The sequence below is a fragment of the Grus americana genome, chromosome 2 (assembly GCF_028858705.1).
Source record: "Grus americana isolate bGruAme1 chromosome 2, bGruAme1.mat, whole genome shotgun sequence".
Taxonomy (NCBI): domain Eukaryota; kingdom Metazoa; phylum Chordata; class Aves; order Gruiformes; family Gruidae; genus Grus; species Grus americana.
The window spans coordinates 100,905,065-100,927,764 of NC_072853.1; the positions used below are offsets into that span (position 1 = coordinate 100,905,065).

At 37.4% G+C, this 22,700-nt stretch overlaps 1 protein-coding gene across 6 annotated transcripts in view; it reads left to right on the forward strand.

Moving 5' to 3' along the window:
- Positions 1-22,700, forward strand: part of CDKAL1 (CDK5 regulatory subunit associated protein 1 like 1) — a 450,261-nt gene that overhangs the window by 404,877 nt on the left and 22,684 nt on the right. For 5 of the 6 annotated variants that reach the window (XM_054814405.1, XM_054814404.1, XM_054814406.1 and 2 more), the window contains 2 exons: positions 12,903-12,986; positions 16,300-16,464. In XM_054814405.1, the coding sequence (XP_054670380.1) occupies positions 12,903-12,986; positions 16,300-16,464 (249 nt within the window). The remainder of the gene's footprint in view (positions 1-12,902; positions 12,987-16,299; positions 16,465-22,700) is intronic. The other variant, XM_054814407.1, reaches the window with a different exon arrangement.

Below are 22,700 nucleotides of genomic sequence, written 5' to 3' on the forward strand. Positions count from 1 at the left end.
CTCTTCAGAGATTAAGTTTAACAATATTCCTCTAAAAATACAGCAAAAGCTCTACTTTCTACTGGCATTCGAGCATAATGGAATATAGCAAAATCCACTATATAAAATGAACGGAGTTTTTTTGGCAAACGTCTGTAAACTGCTTTAATATATGATCTTGAAAAAGAAAAGGAAAAAAAAAAGCAATATAAGGATATGCCCAACTTCATGTTGACTTAATGATGAAGCTGCTGATAATCACGGTTAAAACGTTGGTTTGAAGGTTCGGTGGAGTTTCTGTTTGTTTGGACAAAAATTGTTATTCCATGACTTCTTTAGGCAAGGAGACTCTTTTCATTTAATAATAGCTTTTGAACCATGTATATTAAGAGTTGGGAGGTATCTGTTTTATTATTTATACTTATCTAGAATTCTAAGATTGTTCTAGAAATGTAGGCTTTCCAAGCCATAATATATTTTGTTACTGCCTTTTCTAACACTTGTGATAGGCACGCTTATTAATGATAACATACACAAGTAGTTATCTACTATGCCTATGTAGTTTAAATAACGATGCAACAAACAGGAGAGCTAGGGAAAAAGGTGACCCTGCCCTAATTGCGTAAAATGGATGGAAGTTGCAAAAAGTTATCCTGTAGCGTGTGGTAGCAGGCAATATCTGCTGAGTTCAAGGGGCTGTTACAATGGCTTCTAAAGCATGGTATGGTTTCTTCTCACCACCTCGCCACAGAATTCCTGTCCCCTGCTATGACAGCATCTTGCTGTCGGCTCCCAGTCTGGCTCACTGAAAACAGTCTCAAATCAGCACAGCCTCCTTTCCTCTCCCATCAGATGGGGAACATCCCTGAGTGTGCCCCACGTTAGTAGAAACACCGTGAAAATGCACATGGTCAATCACGTTGCTTCTGACAATACTGAAATTTAAGATCTGATCTTTGGTATCCAAAGCAGTATATTTACCCCTGACAGCATGGAAACATGTTGCTGTTGCATCTGAAGCTGTCAGTGTTCTGTGATTTGCCGAGCTAACTGACAGTGGTGATGATGATGGTGAGCTTTGCCCTTTAATCCCACAAAACTGGTGTGAAGCCTTTGTGTTGCAGAGTTCTGATACTGCCGTTTTCTGATTCAAACCACTAATCAAGTCACCAGTGTATGATGTTTGTAACTGAGCTATGTCCTAAAATCTTGACATTCAGCTCTGACAACTTTGTCCAAGCATATATAAGAAGATATTAGTCTTTCACTTTTGTAATCTTTAATGAAGAACAGAGAATTTTTTTTTTTAAAAAAGTAGTAGGAAGCAATTACATTGACCTGTTCCTTTTGTTTCGAGTTCTGTAATTACAAATATTTAAACAAAATTTCTAGTAATTCTCAGTTAAACTTGTGCACAGTTTTCCATTGCTGATCCCTGTCTTTGCTGTAATCCCCATCAAGTTTCTAGAGCTTGAGAAACCTGTGTGACCCTGAAGTGTTTGTATCATTTTTATTGTAACAGCTAGGAAAGACAGAAGAAATACAGTGCAAATACATGGAGAGTCAGTTGGGTGCAGGAGATACTGGCTAAAATTTTATGTTAGCTAGAACTGATCAAAATAATTAGTTTATGTGAAGATATGACATTTTTAACATGGTAAATTGTGGTGCCATTTCTACCACATCCTTTAGGAGAAAACCAGTCCTAAAATTGTTTAGGCAGGAGCCTTCTTATTTTTAAACCATAAGCTTCATTCCCATTTCTTTAGTACGCTATAATAAAACTCTAGACCACGTGCTGGCTTTCTTTGCTTGTGCAATATGAAGCGTGCATCAGCCCAGATCTGTTCACCAGTATAGCTGAGGAACCCAGCTATTATGCCAAGCAACTTTGTCTTCATAATTGCATGAAACAGTGTAAAATGTATATATCAGTCTTTTCTCCTGTCTTACGTACCTGTTTTGTGTAATCACCTCACAGAAAGTAGTTTATTCTCTTCTTGCTGCTTCTGACACAAAGAGATAAAACACAAACAATGAGAGGTGGATTCTGATCAAAATTCTCTTTGGAGAATTCATAGTTAGCTGTTGAAGTGTAAGAGTGACTAAGACAACCTAGGACTGGCTCATTTTGTACCCCATCTCAATTGTTGAAAAGGCAATTTAGAGTTAATTACTAGCATTTTGCCTTTGAAAACAAGCTGCTTATTGTGTTTTTGCCTTTATTGGTGTACAGTAGAGAGGTGTAAAAGGGGAAAGGGGCACAGATTTTGAAAGTGGAAAACAGTAAGCTTCATTTTTTTCATGGGGGCATCAATTTTTCTCCTCCATGCTTGGAACATCTCAATGTGGATGAAACTAAAGCAATGGCTTGTTCATAGAGTCCCTTCAGGAGCAGAGCAATTTTCAGGGAAAATAAAAAAAACAATTGTCTCAAGTCATGTGTGGTAGAAAAGTAAGATAAAATTACGTGTTGGGCAATTCAGTAAGATGTAGGCAGAAGGGGGAAAGAAGCTAGGAGAGATCTTGCTGTTCTAAAGTTTTTAGTCTAAACTTGCTGAAGAGTTTTTCTCAGGAGTGGGAGTACTGTTTAGTCTTACTCATCTTTTTCATTCCAGTCAGGTTTGAGGAAAATAGTACTCTGAAAGGAGGAAATACAGAAGAGGAAAAAGGACGGGACAGGAAAATAAAATGCTGCATACTACTGACCTTCTGATACGATCCAAGATTGAATGAAGGCAAAACCAAATGTATGGACCTTTCTGACAAGCATTTCTACATAACTTTGGTGCATTCATACATCTGGCTTTGAGAACATTAGAATACAGGACTGGCAGCAGTTATGGGAATACAACAGTGCTTTCTGCCTAGTATGCCCCATTCATTAATACATTTATTTTAATGAATGGTGATTTGTTTCCTATGCCTCTGATTTTATGTTGCATTTTGACTGTGATTAATTGCAGATTACTTACAAAAGGGAATGGCCATAAATAGAAATTTGAAATAATACTTTTTCTTTGGAGAATTACTGTATTTACAGGGCACATTCTGTTTGTGTGTGCAGGCATTTGTCACGGAGGCATAGGAAGATCTTTATTCCTGAGCCTTTGTTTCACAGTTGTCCACCTTCTTTAAGGACGGTTGGCAAAGACTGTAAAGACAGACAGAGCCACTCCTTTCTCGACTATTCAAGACTGGTGAGCAGTGTGTAAAACTCCCTCTGAATCCCTATCCTCATGTACGCTGAAGACACTTAAATCTAGTCTCTAATCATTCTTCTTGCCATACCCACACAGGGTTAAAAAGATCTGTTCACGTAATGGCTGAAGAATCTTTTTTTTTTCTGTTGCTCTTCTGTTAGCAAAGACTTTGTACCATAAGAAGCTTCAGGCCTGTCTAGCTACCATATTGTTTAGCGTATGTATCCAAACCATTCTGCTGGGTTTATTGATAAAGTAAATGATACACTTGGTTTGGAATTTGAAACCTACTAGGTGAGAACTTAATAGTCTCATTAGTGATGTGATATGCACAGAACTGCAGACAAAATATTGACATCAGCTGTAATTTTTTTTTCAAAAACTAGTTTTTTAGAAAGGTTTATAATATGGTCTTAACACTTGCATTTGAGAATATAGCGTGTTTCTTGTTGATCCATCTCAATAATTAATTTCACTTGCAATTAAATTGTACAGTTTGTTTCGCTTTTTGTCCTGTTAAAATTCAACTACAGCATAGGATGTTGCTGCTTAGTTTGAAGGATTGTAGAAACCCCTAGTGTCTTCCCGTTTTTGAGTATTTCTTATTGCCTGGGCTAAGTAAGGACTTTTGTAAAGAGGAGAAAGTTGCACACAGTGGTATACGTCTTGAAGAGAATTTACAAATTAATGAGGCCTGTAATTTGACATATTTGTTTCTCATGTCATGCAAAAGGTAGTGTGCTGAGGCATATGCAGCAGCACACGCTTGAGATTTCTGTGATAACTTTATGCATAGCCTTGAGAATTGAGTAGGTTATAAGGATGATATTAGAAAGAAATACTTAGTCCGTAGTCATTTTTTTCTTTTTCTTCTAGAACAGAAGTGATTTGTCTTACAATTTTCTTGAACTGATCTCTGTTGACTTCCTTTAATGGATAATAAAGAATTGGTCAGAATTATTATTCTGGTATGCTAATGAAGAAGTGTTTCTTTTAGCTACCTTTTTATATGCAAATAGTTGGCATACTGTTTAAAAATAGTAAAATGCATCACAACTAGTTTGACAGTAATGACTATTAAATTCTAAACAACATGAAGTCACACTACATTTATCACTCTTTAATGAATCATTCACTCTGGTCCCTCTGTAAGCCCTCGATGTCATTTGTCATTCAGCACTATGCCTTTAGAAGTGTCAGCAGTTCTAGGGTCTTGATCATATGTTGGCTACCCTCAAAATAAAAATAATATCATTATCCTATCCTCATTAACATTATCAGCTGCTGACGATGTTCAGATGCTTTTTTTTGTCATAGCCTGTGATTCATGTATGGCAAAGGAGTTTTATTATTCTTTTGAAAAGAAAGCTGATACATATTTATACCCTTTTTTAACTCTTTCGGTTAGTGCCACCATTTTGTATTCTGTTAATTAACTTGCAACAATGTCATATTACGTATTTTGTGTGTTGTTAAATGTGTTATTACAGCTTCTAGTGAATTTTGGGGAAGAGTTGGGTTTGGGTTTGCATACAGGGTCATTTTGGACCTTTGTTTGTTCTGCTCTTTCTTTGTTCTCAGAGAACACTGGCTTCAGTTGTAGGATGAGCAGAAAAATTATACTGATCTTTTGGAGAGAAGCCCAACTTCTTGGAGCAGTCTTTTTGGTGTATTTTATTAAAACATATCAGGCTATAGATGTGTTCTAAGAGCACCCAGTCTTACTGTGGGGATTCCAGGATCATGCCAGGGAAGACAGTATTGACTGTTGATTTGTATCAATGGTATCTTCACTTTGTCATCTGTGTTCTTGCATCCAGTATTTTCACCTATTCCCACTATTCCCAACTTTTTCCTGCTTTCTCCTGCTTATGAGGAAGCAAAGTGCAGCTCTGCCTACGATTTACTGAAGTTAAGCTTATGTTAGGGCCTTTTATTATTTCTGGCAATTCTCTCCAACAGCTGGTGATGCTGAATCGGTGCTGAACACAGTATTACATCGGTCTGTGCTACATCAGCTCCCTTCTGACAGAGCCACTGGTGAGCAGTTTTCTTTCCGTAGCGTAGACAAGACTTTAGTCTGAGAAAACAGATTGGTATGGCAAGTTCCTAAAGTAATTTCTGGAAAAGTTATTTGATAGGGTATTTACCAAGGTGATTTATAAATTCTCATATAACTGATACTTGTCTGGGCTTATGCAGCTGTTAAAAGAGATCACTGAAACAGGAATTGCATATTGTTGCCTTAGCAACTGCTACTTCATATTGTGCTTAAATCACTCGGAAATATGCAGTGTATCTTAAGGAATTGCTTCCAACAAAAACAGCCAATCTTAAATAATTTTAAATAATTTCACAGAAGAAGCTGAAAGGATGGCCTTTCCTAACAAAGGCCATCATATTTTTTGTAAGCTTGGTAGCCTCACACGGGCTTAGCTTGCTAAAAAAAAAGCAAAATAAAATTTGAAGAACCCAAATATTTGTTTACTCGTGCCACCAGTATCCATGTGACTGCCAAACTGGCTGGAAGTCACAAATATTTTTAAAAGATTCCTCTAAACTCCATCTTCCATTCTAGAAGATCAGTATTAATAGTATAGGTTCCCATACTTACACTTTAAAATATCAAATTTCCTTAAGGGCAGACTGTTGTCTAGTTTTTTGTTTTGTTTGTGAACTCTTACGGGTGTGAAAGGAAGGCCTTAAACATACTTTACCTACTCAGGTGTTTCTTGTTCCTATTTTGAACTGATCTTTTAATTTAGACTTTTTCTGTAGGTATTTGCCACAGTTTTATGGGGTTTCTTAGATCATCTGAAAGAAGAGGGGAGAGGCTTTTGCCAGTATTACACTAAGGCAGTTGCTCGAGTGCTCATGCTACACAATAGTCCCAAATACCAGTTCTGCATAGGGTATTTTATATTGCTTTAGCAACTTCCCCAGTTTTGTGGTGACTAGTCTGTGAGCTGTGTAACGATCGGAATTGGATTTTGCACAGGTGGAAACAGAGTTTCAGAGAGCACAAGGAAACGGCCGGAGGAGTGCCTTAGCAACGTTGTGCCAGATCCAGAATAAATCCCAATTCTGCCACCTCATCCTTTTACTGCTTAAGTCTGGGTTTACAACAGAAGGATCTGAACGAGAGAGACTGCTCTCAAAGGCAATATATACCTCCCATTTCAGAAAACTTATTTTCCTTTTATAACATTGTACACAGTTAATAAAATTTAGAAAGGTAACATGACAGAGTTGTCAACATGCTACTTTTATTACCCCTTTTCTAGGCAATGAAACTTACAGAATGTAAAAGGCATCAGATATTTTGAGGACCAGTTGTCATTTTTAGGTCACCGCTCACATCTCTGAATATAATTTTCATCTGAGCTGCGTGGCAGGGATTGTATGTGCTGGAAGAAGCTACATTTTCACAGCAGGAGCCCAAATCAAAATGAAGCAGTCAGATGCAGGTGCACAGTAATAGAAAGGATCTATTTACCCTGAAGCATGAGCGATGGGCCAAGCAAGCAGAAGCAGTCTACTTCCATCTCTCGCCTCCTTCCCTCCCCCCTAGCTGTGCCAGCAAATCCATAAGGGGACCAAAGAGAAGGTGTTCGCTTGCTTTTAATGAGCTGCATTGCCTGCTGCTGAAGGTCTGAGGCACTTTTTTGTTATGCTGATTGTGTACTATTAGAGCTGCCTGTCTTTAATTTATACCTAATCCTTCCTTCCTGCTTGCACAGCCTCAAGCTGGCCTGGAAAATGGTTGAAAGAGTTTGTCCTGTGGGCATCTGTTGCCTGTGTCCATTCTGAATTCTTGAATGATGCTCTGGAAAGAGCAGTATGTCTGAAGCATCTGTGCCTAAAACAAAATGGCAGTTTGCTTAGATATTATTTTATAAATCATACATTTTATGTAATCCTTTTAAAATAAAGTTCCGGCAGCTTTGTTTAAAGATGGGCAGTTCAATAATGGTCGAAGTCAGCTGTATTGGTTGACAGTGAAATGAATGTTGGCTGCTTTTCACTTGGGATTCTGGAGTTCTCTAGTTAAGAGCTACATGCAAAGACGACCACCCGATGCTGTTTCCAAGGCTGCAAAAAAAATGAGCAATGTCATTCAGGGAAAAACACTGACTCATAGCAAGTGTGAAATGGTAAAATTTAGCCGCACTGGACATAAGTACAAAACAGTCTGATATGGGTAGTGGGACCAGTAATATCCACTGTCTTTTAACAGATGTATTTGTAGTTCATCCATAGCTCTGTGATCTATGCAAGAGATTGAGAATTTTGTTTTCCTTGCTAATTAGTGGCATTGTAGGACTGAGGCAGCATCATCTAGGTTTGGGAGGAGCATGTGTTTCATAACACATGAAATCCGTGTGGTGAATTCTGCCGCTTCCTCTGTACCACTGGAGTGGTCAGGTTCTCTGTTTCTTTTGTCAGGTGTAAAATGGGCCAGACACATGTTGTAAAGATTAATCTGATTGATGCTTGTATGGTGTAAAAGATACAGGACTCTAAATATTAATGTCACCCTGTTGCTGCGTTTCTGTACTAGGGTTATGCACTAAACAAAAAGGAGGTACCTACCCATCTGGAATTTGCAGCAGTGGTAGCATGAGCCCTGGTAAAGTGGCAGCTGTCTATGCTGTATGCTAGAAAGGTATTTTTATCCTGGCTTAAAAATTGCCACGCTCAAGACCTGAACTGTTTTAATGTTACTGCTTTCCAGTCTACACATTTAAAACCTAACAAGTGCGTAGAAAAACTCTAGAGACAAGTCCATTCTTTGTCTCCAGTACTGCCTTCAGAAAGGGAGAGATGTATAGACCGTAAATGTTGGAGGAGCAGTGCTGAGTAGCAGAAGAAAGCAGTACAAAGGAGAGTTAGGAGAGATGTGTTCTGGTATCGTCAAAATGGGACTATGTCATAAGTTTCAAGAAACTTTGCCTTTTTTACAGGGAGGTTGTGGCACACCTAGACTTGTCTGTCAGGAGGAGAAGACACCTCCAGAACGTTTAGAAAACGCTTAATTATCATTTTCAAGCAATTTGGCTTCTAATTACAGAAGGATTAATGTGATTCATAAAAGTAGGTCCAGCCAGCAATTCTTCTCTGCTTTATAGGGAAGGACACGCCATCTGCATGATTATTAAAGTATGTTTTAAATAATTAGACCACAACTGAAAAATCAGGAGAGAAGTATACCAAGATCGATGTAGAATGAACACTTTCTAAATTACTTTTGCTTATACTTTGTTATACTTAATAAAGGTCAAAATATGTATGTTTACCAGAAATATTCTGTACATCAGAGAAATCTGTTAAAACATACACACATAAATTGTGACTGTGTATTTTTTATTGCCTTTTTTTTTTGATGTCTTTAAATAACAAATAAAGGAAAGTAGTTTTGTGTGGCTTCCAAGCCTTGTCCTAACTATGCTCCACAATGTTTGGGGTCAGAATCCAAGCCAGCCTCCTTCCACATGAATGGAGAAATGCTCATCGATTCCACTATGAGTTGAACTCTATGTGAAGGAGGCTTCGGCAACTGTCTCTAAATCAATGGAGATGGCTGTATGTGCAGTGTGCCTTCTTCTATGGGAGAATAGAAATGCAGTGGTTATCTGTATTTTTTTTTAGCCAAACAGAGACTCTTAAAAACAGAAGTAGCAAAATTCAGATAAAAGAACAATAAGGAAACGGTGAGAAAGATCATTGTGCCACATGCTCTGGCTGTCATACATAAGGAATCAAACTGGAACAATTATAGTTTTCATTAACTAAAATAAAAGATATGGGGGATACGTTATTTGAGTATAATTACAGCAGGCCATTGTTGACATTACATAGCAATATTCTATCAAAGCATGTAAACAGGACCTGTCTTCTCACCCATACTACTGTAGAATTTAAAAATAAATCTTGTGTTTTCTGTGATTGAGTCAGTTTGGGTTTAAAAAACAAACCTAATTTGACTGCAGCCAAGAAGGGTGTTTGACATTTCTTACCATTCATTCCTTTTAGAAAATCATCCAGCTGGAAAAACTGCTTTTTATGGTATTCGGTAAAGGAAAAACTGGGTTATAGGATTATCTTGTCAGAATTTCCTGGACGATAAATGAAAATGAAATAAAAGTTCATAAGTGATTTGATTACTAATTCTGAGATTTACAAACCACCTGGCAACTGTTGCGGTGTAGGAAGTGATAGGACCAGCAGTGCTTGTTGCGTTATTTTTGGTGAAAATAAATTCTCCTTGTGTAAATGATGTGACCAGTCCACCTTGGGATGGGGGAGGTTTCCAGGCAAGGTTTTTGCTATCATTCATTATTACTCTCGTGCTATCCTCCATAAAGAAAAATATCCTGGTTCTACAGGAATCTTTCCAAACTGAGATGCCAGAGCTGGGTTTCCGCAGTTTCAGATGCTTTGTCAGAATTGTAGTTCCCTGGGAGCTGGAACTCGTGCATACCTGTGGAAGCAGATGAAAGAATAGGAATAAAAATAAGGTACTGAATTACTTCTGCTGGTACATGCCTGAAAAAAATCATCAAAGGTTATTATAATTATGACTGTTATTAGATATCGTGTCTGGTTTCTGCATATTTAAATTCTTTCTGAGAGAGGTGAAACTTAGGCACTTAGAGATCCCAGGGGAATAATTGCAGAAATGATGACATATTCCACTTCTTGGAGAAATTTAAATACCAAAGCTGCATTCTGCGTACTTAGATTTCTTCTTAATTATACTTGGATGCAGGATAGATAGTCATTTTCTGTCTTACAAATCCGTGTAGCCAATTAGTCTTGTAGATCATGAATACCCAATGGTCTAACTCATTAAATGGAATTTTCCTTTTCTGTTGTTATGGCAAGATCTGCAAATAGCTGAATATCGTCGTTCTCTGTGAGCTCAGCCTTGGCCAAGGCTACAAATCCAGTAACTCGAGCAAGTGAACAGTTTCTGGCTTTACCTGTACTCCACACAGTATGCCGTCTCAATCTTGTGTGTGTGTGTATGTAGCGTAAATTGGTATAGGCTGTTCGGCTCCTCTGATAATGCCACAGTTTTGATGCTCTGTGACGAATTTAGTCATCCTGCTTTCCTCCTGTTCCCAAAAAATTCTGAGCCCAGAAGCTCTGTCTGGCCCACTGAGACATGGAGACCTGAGCTCTTTTTGCTCATGGAACCAAAGATGAGAAAACACAGCAATGTGTCTCTGAAGAAACCACTGCTTATATCAAACAATCAAACACAGGTGTTCTTTTCTTCTTCCTTCTGATTTTTTTTATTATTGTTATTTTTTGCATATCATGCTTGGCATTCTGTCACCTGAGAGTATGAAGACTGCACATGTAGCTTAGACTACCTCACAGGCAGGATTCATAGAGACGATGAAGGCAGAACATTATGACCAGAGAGAACCAGGGAACCACGCGATAGTTGTGAAATGAGTTACAGACCCAGGATTGCTTTGAGCCAGATTTGCTGAGTTACGGTATTGGTAAATAATGAATATACAATGTGAGGACATGACTTGGTGATTGGCCTGGGTGCTTTTCAGTGGTAGCATGTTTCCCCAAGGGTGAGTGTTGCTTATCTAACGTTTTTGGCCTCCTCTTTTTCATAATATTGCATGACATCTGAGACTTTGGTACTGTAGTACTACAGCGGATACTGAGTTGTGATTTTAAAGGCTATGGTCTCAAATATTATAGAAACAACAAAACCTCTCCATTCAAGGGAGATGTTCCCTGTAATCTTATTACTGGAGTAGTTATCTCCAGTGCCTTCTTGACATGTATTTGCAAAACTCCTCTGGGGATTTGAATAGAATAACTGTTTTCTTGAAAGAAAAAAAACACCTTACTGTTTAAAGGAATGGTAAACAGTTACACTGGATTTACATTAATAAAATTTGAGTATGTTGTATCTGTTGTTGTTTGTACTTGCAGACTTCCCAGAGAAACATGAATGGAAATTTTAAACGTGCTATAAACAACTCTTAAACACCCTTTAAAAGTGTGCAAAAATATACATCTTTTCTACTATTAGGATTCTGTTACTGGGTCTGTAACTCAGGGCTTGTGCTCCTTCTGCTGTCTACCCCACACTTGCGGTCCAGGGGAATTAACTTGAACTGCCTTTGGGGAGATGAGCTGGGTGCTCGCTGTCTCCCCTGCTCTCCAGGGTTTACTTTGGGAATACTCCAAGTACGTGCACAGGGAAGGGAAGGCAAGAGTTATTTCATGAAGTCTTTCTGTTTGACGAGTGGAGAATTATATATGTATCGCGTGTGTGTATGTATATATATGCGCATATATACTATATATATATACACTGTAATGTAGATGTGATATTGCTGTTCTTATTACTTCATGTTCTCTTTTTCTGGCATTGACTGTTCAAGAAAATCCTAATCTTCTCCTTTACTGCTTGTACTTTAAAGAATCAAAACATTATTATCTGATCTGCATCTTCTTGCTAATTCCCATGGATCTTATGGTGGGGGCCTTAAAACTTCTACATGACAGTTGCCACTAGGGTGTGGTGGAAGTCTGTCAGGGAGGGGGGAGGGTCTTGAGTGCAGCTTTGCTCACAGATATTAAAAGTTTGGAGTAAAATGTGAAACCATTTTTTATTCTCAAAATACTGGCAGCAATAAAAGCAGTGAGTAAATTTAACTTGCCAGACAGTTGTAATTTGCAGAATACATTTGTCAAATAGTTTGGAAAGAATCCAGGGCACATTTAGATGAAAAAAAATAGAGATGGGCTCAGACTAAAAATATGAGCTACATGTCCTTCTAGGTTTGCAGAAATTAGGCTATAAACTTCATTACACACTTCTATAATGGACAAAATCAAAAGGTGTTGTGCGGGGGATTTTGAACTTTGGGGAAAGTCAGATTTGTCTTGGGGTCTTCCATTTAACCAATGGTAGAACTGATGCTTCCTTTAGGCTGTGTTAGTGCATTTGGAAGTGGGGAGGTAGAATTGATACGCTGAGATTTTTAGCCCAGTTTTTATTTGGCCTATAATATCTCTGTGTCTGTGAGTTGTTTAAAAACTCTTCTTTGCTGAATTGTCGTAATGTGAAGTGTTGACTCCACTGTCATGGAAATCAATGTGGTGTCATGAGTACAGCTTAGTGAAATCACCAAGAAAGGATAAAGACATGCCCTATCAGGGTACATAATGTGTGGCTTTTAAAAAAAAACAAGGCAAATAGATGACCTTGGATGGCATCTCCAAGTTGTGCAGTTTGCCACAGGTCCCTGCTTCTCTCAGATGCTGCTAATTGGTTTATAGGGCTGGGGGGTGTGTTAACCTTTTTGCAATTGATTGCAGAATTTTATGCTGAATGTGAGTATTTTCATTAGTTGGATGAAGCTGTAACGGACTCTGTGCATATCTGACGTTAATATTTATTGTTGTGTAAATAAGTAAAAATCAGTTTATGTTTCTAAGTTGGATTTTCATGTTAAGCCATTACAGTACCACAGTTCTAGCCTTCAATTCTGACTTTTAACCCTGTAAGTTTTAGATGGTTTGAACTAGGGCTTTCTGTGCCCCACTTTCATGCTAACATAGGATTTTCTCAGAGAATTCTATTATTTCTGCTAAGAGTGTTTGTAGTTGCAGCTCTCTTCTGAGTGCAATTCATTATTTTTGTTTTCTAAGTCATCGCTCTTGTCTTTTATTTTCCAGGTTGGTGAGAGGCAGAGGGTTCTGGTAACAGAAGAATCCTTTGATTCCAATTACTATGTTGCTCACAATCCTTTCTATGAGCAGGTACAGTTAAATAAACAAAGTAACATCTTTTTGTTTTATCTTTGCTTTCTGATAATCTCGGCAACACGGCGTGCCACAGCACAAAAATAATTAAAGAAATAAGAACATTTTCCAGGAAAGGTGTGACCATCAAGACCTGTTTGTGAGATATTTTATTTCTGTGTTGTAAATACTGTTTACCTGAAATTATGTTAAGAAATACACAATGGCACTTTGAGTATACAGCATGAGGAGGATACATGCTATATATCCAAATAACATTATTTGAATGGTTTAAGAAGCTGTTAATTATTGCAGTAATTTTAATTTCTGTGTCTCCAAAGCATTGTGTTCTGAATAGTTGAATCTTGATAATTTCCATGCATCTTTCAGAAAATCCTTTCAGACAATGCAATTTGGAAAAAAAAAATCAAACAATAGGAAGGGTCAGAAGCTTCTTTACATTAACACTGATACATTGTATTTCCTGATACATCATATTTCCTTTGCCTGATACATTGTATTTCCTTTTATGTACTTTCTATAAATGAATTCTTTCCACACAGAAACATTATCTTTGAGCTGGGAAGTACATACAGCTTCTATTTCACAAAATTATTATTTTTGCTCAAAAGCAGATGACTTGTGGAAAACCAATAAAATTGGCTTTTCTGAATCATCATGATTTCATTCTGGTTTTGCCTTTGGCTTCTCCTCCATTTTGTTGCACTGAGCAGTTTGCTTTTGCTAACTTTAGTTATTCAGTTGTCTGAACCTGGAGAGGCTATTGATGATGCCTGTGCTTATATAGTCACCCATAGTGCTTTCTTCTGCTTCCAGGTTATGATAAAGCATTTATTTATTTATTTTTGCTTAGTAGTAAGTAACATTACTGCTCTTGAAATATCTGTTTCTATTAACTAGATATCAAGTTCACTAATTATTTTTTCCTCTGTTTCTTTCTTTCTATTTTTATAAATCTCTTTTTTTTGGTTACATCTCTAACCTCTGTCTAAGTCTTACGTTACGTATCACTGTTCCTTGCTTTTGTAGCTTATCAGTCAGATTTGAGGAACATGGTTTTCCATATAGCGATTAAAAAGAAATTGCTGGGGGCTTTTTAGTGTTCAATGCTTGTTTTGTGAAAGTTTCATTAATTAAAGGAAAAGCAGTATGTCAAACAAAAAAAAAGTGTTGATGTTTTATGGGATGTTTGTACAGCACCTAATACAGCTCCTGATTGGGACTGGTAAAGAATACACAAAAACCAAATAATAACATAGGGAGTAATTTTAAATTTTATTATGGAAGAATTACTTTCCATTACTAAAATGTACATCTTTTCCCTAAAATCTTATATGCAGCATGTTTGACAAGGGTAATATCCTACTGTTTGCCCAGGTAAGCACAAGAGTTGGTGCTAGTGACTAATAGCAGTAAATTTAATGATAGTAAATCGAAAACCACTCTTAAATCACTAAATACCGTATTATACTTTGGAAGCTGAAGCTCAGAGTCCTAGTGTAGTGTTCTGTTAACTCAAATAGTTACCAAACTTATCCTCTCTTCACTAAGCTCATCTACATTGGAAGAGTTTGCTATTAAAGCCACATCGATAGAGCTACACTGACAGACTGCCGGGTAGAACCGCAGCTTACGTGTGTGGAGGCTTTGGTGGTGTAGTTTAAGGTAGTTCATTGAACAGTCTAAACTGACCAAAGGGTGCTTTGCCAGAAAAACGGTCAAGGTGAAGGTTTCTGTTGGTATAACTTCATTTCTTAGAAACATGGTTGGGGATTTTTTCCTAACAAATACTTATATCAGAAAAATGCATGAGTGTGTGCCAAGCCTGGCTGCTTGGTTGTTTACAGTACCTCCCAGATATTTTCATTTAACCTCTTTCTTTTTCTGAAGTAGTCATCACTTACCTATGTCTGTCCCTGAGGATTTACATTTAGTTACTGCCATTTCACATATGGAGATACGAAGATTTACAGAGGTCGCAGGCCCAGTGATACTTAGTTACCTAATTTTCCTTTGATTTAAATTTGCCTGAGATGAATTATGTGGGAAGAACTGTGATCTAGTCACCTTGTAATACTGTCTCAGCATTAGGATCTTGGCTTTGTATTTGCCACTTAGTTCCAATTAGTCTCAGCTTGCCCATCTCTGAAAAGCAAAGACGCCTGCTTTTCTTGGAAGATGCTTAGGAAGCTCAGCAGAGTCCTAGGGTCTGGAAACTCCTACAGTCATGAACACCTTGAGCCTTCAGGGTAAAAGGGAAACTACTGGTGATGATTTCCTCCAAGTGGGACAAGCAACACTTGTGAGAGGTGAAAACGGAGAGGCGCTGTTTGGCAACAAAATGTTTTCCAAATGTGGTTGGCATGGAGTTTTCCTTGGAAAATCCTCTGCACGTATTGTCTAAAAATCAAGCCGTTTTAAGGCGCTTCAGTTTCAGCATCCAAAAATCAAGATGTATTCATCACCTTTGAAAAGCTTGCATTTGTGTGTGGACGAGCTTCAAGTAAATGTGATTAAATAAGTCCCTGTGATTCAAGGTTTCATTGTTTAATTGGGAAATGGCTTTTCTTTTTTTAACCGCTTCTCTATTTTTACGCCATTTGTTCTTACAGCAGAAAATGTTGCTCCTGTATGTTGAGCTCCTTCTTTTGTAATGTGCACAACCTGGGAACATCTATTATCTGGTGTCTTTTTTGTGAAGTTCTTATAGGACTGTCTGATATCATGGTTGTGCAAATTCAGGACAGAGTGGCATTAGTTGATGACCCGAGAAACACACTCATCCATTTTTACAGGCATTCATTGTCAATTGTGCATCTCAGCAGCAAAGGACCTGCACGATTAAAATAAGGGCTTGTGCAAACAGAAACAAGGGCATAATTTCTGTCGTGAAGCATTTACTGACTCAAAAATGTATATTTTTTTAAAAGCATCATGGGATAGATATGAAGATAGGAAGCTTTACAGCAGTCTGTTAGAATTGTGTAGTACAAGTGCCCTTGGGAACTGTTTGGGTCTGGATTCAAATGTTGCAACTCCAGCTCAACTTTCTCATCAATCAAAAAACACGACTCACAGAATGAGTTGGAGTTGAAAAGAACTGAGCTAACACTGCAAAGCTATTGAAGAACACAAGCTGGAGATGTTACTGGTCAAGTGTGTCAGGGCTATAGTGCATGCTGGTGACTGAAATTTTAAAGTTTTAGGATTTGCTCTGATGTTTATCAAAAAACTGTATTCTGAGTGGAAGCTGGAGACACTGATGTCCTTTGTGGTATTTAGTAACTCTGTCTTCATCTTTATTTGAAAGGTTCTTGTGCCAAAGGATCCTCTGTTAATGGGTAAGATGGTAGAAGTGAATATTTATGAAGCTGGGAAACATTTTATGAAGGGACAACCAGTGTCAGATGCCAGAGTTTACACTGCATCCATCACCAGACCGTTAGCAAAAGGAGAAGTTTCTGGTTTAACAGAGGTGAGTAAAAGACATTTTCTGCTTTATTACACTGTTGAAACAGCAGCTGTTCAAGCATAATGATTCCATGCTATGTATCTGTTATCATTTTATAGTTCCCCTTTTATGTATGCATAAGCTTTAATCTTTCCTGACAGACTGAAATCTGAATTTGAAGGATGTTTTTTCTGATGCCCATAGCTTTAGTTTGCTGACTGTAAAGGCAGTAATACGCTTGTTCCTTGTTCCAGGGTGAAAGATGAGGAAAGAACTTATTAGAATTGAAAAGATTTAACACCAGTGATTATATAATTCAATGTATTTCAGTTCTAGTTTAGTGGAAGGATGAATCTGTTTATTTTGCTTTACAAAGCTGTTTTAAAAAACGTGTATTGATTACATGTCTGTTAAAACAGGTCAAAATTGGGTTCAGAGATTCAAAATTAATTGATGGGTAGAGGTACGGAATATTTACAATATATTTTGGAAGAAGGTGAACATCTGATTTAGTCATGTAAAGAAAATGAAACTCTTTTTAAAAGAGATCTGATCCTTATTTTACACCTCAGTAGATATGGCTGTTAGCCAAGTATTCTCATACCTTTCATGGACCTCTAGTTGTAAAAACTGATGGAGTGTGAAATGAAAATGTGTATCACATTTCTAAGCATCATTTGATGTCCTTTCTCCAGCACTGTTGTTAGGATCTCCAAAAATATGTAGCAATAATTTAGCACATGGAAGAAGGATAATTGGCAGTTGATCAGCCACCTTGCTGCTTTTACAGTAAATTGTTGACAAGTATTAAAGTATATATGCATCCTTGTTAAAGTTCTAAGGCGTCATATTTAAAAGAAATAATCAATGCATACCTTATGTGACTAATGTTAAGCTAAGCTACTTGGCCTCTGGAATAAAACTGGCTATGGAAACACAGAGCAACACTAATGCACCTACTGTAATGGGTTTGGCAGATCATGAAACTTAAGCACAAACACATTGCTAAACTCTCCTTTGAATACTGCCTGCGTGTATGTGTATATTGGCCTGATAAGGGTCTGTAAGAGGAAGAAACAGCCAAAACCCTCAAATTGTCTGATTGGACTATGGAGCTATTTAAACGCATCTGTTTTTTTCATCAGAACTTTTTTTTTAATAATCTGCTGGAACAGAACCAAGCCTGTCATTAAACTGAGTGCATGCTGCCAGAAGCTTGTGGCATGGGAACAAGCAAGCAGACTGCTGACTGAAATTTTGTATGTTAAAAATGAGAGATAAAATTATTAAAATCGAGGATACTGGTAATTTCGATAAGAACTCATTGAGATTTATAGATCTGCTCCTGCCCTTAGAGCAGATATGAACAAGTAGCTGGAATGCCCAAGTAAATGACTACAGCAAGCAAATGATAAGGCAAATTGCCTTTCCTGACATTTGTGACTGCCAGTGCTCCTTCAAGGGAATATCTTATTTATGTTTGGTCCACTGGACATGTTAGGAACTTTCAGTTTCTGGAAAAAACTAGAATCGCAATACTTCAGTAAATGGGACATCTTTTGTACAGGGAAGCTGCAGCTGAAAGCTTTCAATCACACTTGGCCAATGTATAATATATAGGACGTGAACTGAAATTGTTAGTGGGAAGTTCCTCCTGACAAATCATGTGTAAGTGGCAAATCAGGAACTTTCTTTAGGTTCCCAGAGAAAAAAGTTTGTCACAGAAGTCACCATTGGTTTTTGGCTGAGTGAAAGATGCTCTTTATGTTGTTTTGTACGGTTGGACGGCTGGGAAACGTTTCCTGCTAGATGTGCTCGAGACATATAATTCTAACCTAAGATGCTTATGAGCAAGATAAAAGGAGCAACGTATGTCATATGACCCTTTATATAGCTTGTTACGTGCACAAATGGCAGGTTGAGGGAAGAAGGCAATGACGACTCAGAACATATGTATTCAGGTACTCCATCAAAAGTAGCCAAAGATCTTGGATCTTCAACAAGATCCCAAGGGTCTCCGCCAGATTTTCAGAAGGACAGCATGCAGAACTAAAACCTTGGATAGTATTTATGTTAAGTCAAGTTATCAAACTATACAATGGAGAGAAGGAAGAATTACCTAAAATAGGTTATAAAAGCAAAAAATGAAAACACATGTGACCCTTTCACTTTGTCCTTTCCACTTTGCACACAAACGAGCAACAATTAGGGCCTGCTTTACATTCCCAGGCTTGAAAGGATGGATAGCCAGCTGACAGGTGGCTTTTTTAAGACCAGGCACGTTTCTGTTGCTCAGCTTAGCTGTCCTGTGGGCAGAAGGTCTTTTAGGCACCGACCTGCATCCTGTAGCTGGCATGCTGTCTGAAGTGCCCAGTAAGACTCTGGTGGAACTCTAGTCTCGACCTGTCAGTGGCATGACTTCTCTCAAGTCCCTCATGTTTCAGAGAAGCCTGCAAATTTAAATGTCAGTCGAGGTAATCTAGATCAAATGAATGTGATAATGGGCTGTACTGCAGTAAAACATTTATATGCTTCGGTCCATTCCCATTCAACAAAGCACCTGGCTCTTTCCTAATGACCGTGTAAATTACAGGGGCTGCAGTGCACTCCTTACAGTTCGGGGTGTTGCGCAGGTACTGTCATAAAGAGGGAGAGATTGCTGAGGCAGGGCTGTAACGTGGTTGTAGACTGTCTGCAGCAGTTGAAAAAATCCTATTTTTGTAGTATCCTAGGCATCACTTGCTATTATTAACAGTATTTTCATTAGCTTGCATAGGACATAATAAAAGATGTTTCAAAATACATCACAGCTATACTTCTCTCTAATGAGGAATGTTCACAGAAAGAGTGAAAGCTTTCAAAACTGTACAGTTTTTAAGGAAATTAATCACATGGCTAAAAAATAAAGTTATAAAATCTGAGAGCACTATAATGTGACGATGTCAAAGCAAGCCACAAACCCATCATAAGAAAGAAGAAACTTCCATAAATGCTGTGATGAGGAATACTTTTAAAGTGTCAGATCTTATCTGCAATTGTGTTCTCTCTTTCTCATCTTCCACATGTCCCTCAATAATTTTTTCTGCCAAGTTCAGAGGAAGCACCACGAGCAACATGGTGTGTTTGAAGGAACAATTGTAGGCCTTTTTTTTTTCACCCTTTTGACTACATGACTGGGGTGACATATTGGTCCAAAGAAATACAACAAGTAGGTCACCAACTGGAATTAACAGATTTGACTGGAAAAGAGGGAATGCAAAATGTGACCCAAAGGACTATTTACAAACTCCACAAAATATTCACACATTGTATATGTGTGCCAAATAAGAAGCAGACAAATATTGGTAGAATTTATTCAGGATATTTCTAGCATATCATTTTATCATGCTTTTTCAATATATGAAAAACACACCTAGTATGTATATCCACTAATATATTAATGATGTAGAATTTCGTAGCAGTTGTTATATTCCCTAAGGAAAAAAACTGTGACTAAGTAGATGGGCTTAGAATAAGGTCTTGACATTCAATAACATGAGTCTCTGTGACAGAAATTGGGACAGGAAGGACAGAGGAATGTTGGAGTCAGTGGCTCAGGTTAAAAAGCTGTCAAAGAAATTGGACTTACTGATTGTAGTGGACATATTAAGCATTAAAATGCACGAGTGTTTGCCAGGATTATTTTTTTTTAACTTCAGCATGAATTTTTTACAAAAGCCACCTAAAAGTGAGTGATGTGTCCAAGTTGCACAATTTTACAAGAGGGCTATTTTGGGGGGCATATACATTTGGAAATTTCAATTAACTCAGAAATTTAAATCTGCTATAGATTTGAGTTTAAAATGTGCAGTTGCTGATTCAGTAATAGAACAATGTTTAGAAGATATATAGCACAGGATATATAGGTCAAAGTTGAAATCAATAAAGCATGAACACATGTGTAAAGGCATTTTTGGATTTGGTTCTAGGGAATCTAACATAGGATATATGTGGACCGGGCATGAACAAGTGTTGACGGTAACATTAAAAATGATCGTTCAGGCAAAACAAGCATATCATGAGTTACTGCAGTTACAAATAAGAGTGAATAAGTACTTCAAATCTTTGATCAAGAATTAGTTCTACTAAGTTTCACAGGAAAAAAACAAGATGTAAATGCTGGAGATGTGATATCCTTTCATTGAGGTAGGTTTGCAGTTGACAAAGCATTAAGAATGTACTTCAGCATTTTGAGATACAGTAAAGCAATTTAGCATGTCTGCTATGTTCTTCAGCACTCTAGTAAACTAGTCTGAGATTTTGGAGGTGGGGTTACAATGCACATCGTACTGAGTACATTGTCAGTGGATAATAAATATTTTTGAAAAGTCAGCAGTGGGTGTGAACAGTCTGAATGTCATTTAATTTTAAAATAACATTTTAATTTTTTTTAATAATTTTATTTGGACATGTTTAGGGATCTTGACAGTTTCTCAGCAGCATAAAGTAAAATACTTAATAAATATAACCTGTTTACAGACAAATGTTTACACAGACATAATCATTGAAAAAAAATAAGAATCTGCAAGAATATGATCTCTTGTTAGAAATGGAAATAGGGTATGTTACACTTCTGTACTCCAAAAATAATTCAAGTTGTTTACATGTGTTCTATGACTAGAGGAAAAAAAAAATATTGCGAGATGAGAAATATACAAAGAGACTAAAGGACTGAGGGATAAAAATAAGAGGGTGGCTACCTGCCAGAATTATAATGCATTGCCAGAATTAAAGCCCTATAAGTCTGAGGGCCTGTGGTGGGAAATTTTAATCAGATGGAAAATTAAGGCAAGAAAAAATACATTTTAACAGGCTATTTAATTATGTAGTCATGATTATATGTTTGTAATTCCAGCTTCTATAATGCATCTATGACTTTCTTTTCAAACAAATGTAGGCACATCTTTCTCTCACTTACCTGTTTTCCGTTGTTTTATGTGATAACAATCTCCCTGTCTAACACTTCCTCTGCGAACGACTGCTGCTGGCAGTCCCCGTTTGCAGTATCTCCTTTTGTGAGTCTGGGATCTTCGTGCACATCTCTGTGGCTACCAGGCCATGGTAATATCCACAGTTGGCCCGTCAAGCTAATAGTTATTCAAGTCATTGGGATCTTTGGAGGAAATGAAGAGTGAGCCACTGATTTTCAGTTCACAAGCAATTGCTTGGCCAGTCTGCTTCTTCCTTTTTCTCTCCGTCCTGCCTTCATTTTTTGCAGTAGGTTATTGTAGCATTGTATTTCTGGATACTACTGAAGAAGCTTTATGTTCCTGGTGTCCCAGTTACCCACAAGTATTTTCTAGTTACATTAGCAAAAGATGACCTCTAAACATTACCCAGCCTTTTTTCTGATGTTAGGAAACAGGAAAGGTGCATACATCAAACACTTCTTTATAGCCTGCCAGAAAGAAGAATCAACAAAGCATAGCTTAAAGGGAACTCTCTGATCTCAGGTAGAAAGGGTGCTTCACTTGTAGGCAAAATAAAATGGAGAAGCGGGAAGAAAGCATCTTCTGCTGGAACAGAAATGAAAGAAATCATGGCAGAATTGAGATCTCTGTATTGGAAACTTCCTTCAAGGACTTGGAAGAAAATGTGGCAGATGATATGCATAAAACTGAAGTAATTATTAAGCACAGTTTTTACATATGCTGGGGTTTCAAAGTGGTGGAAAACTTGGTTCCTGAACAGGAACTAAAGATTAGAGATTTAGGGAAAAAAGAAAACAAGGAAGCAAATTTTGGACCAAAAAATGGCATACAGGTGCGAGGAGGGGAATCTTTCATCAAATTACAGAAACAGAAACTACAGAAAGTATGAGAATTGCTAATGAAAGATCGGAATTTCCAAAGAAGAAAGATAAAGTAAAATAAAATACATACCTTTTATTGGCTCAATTGCTCTCTCTCCCATTTTCTCTAAAACAACTGATTGTAGTGTGAGGCATACAAATAGTTACTGCTTTTGCATGTATTAATCTGTTTTATTTAATGTGTTACTCATGTTCCCTGCTAGTTGTAAATAGAGGTCATATAAGATGGTGTTAAATCTTTCTTAATTAATATTTTTTTCTAATGTTTTCTTCAGTTATTTCACTAAGGTCACTGTAAAGTTAACGTAAGAAAAGAGAAATTTCCTTTCTAAGAGTGGAGTTAAATGCCATCTATGGATGTTTTAGCAAAGGACCTTCAAAAGTCTCATTTCTCCCTGAAAAAATGACA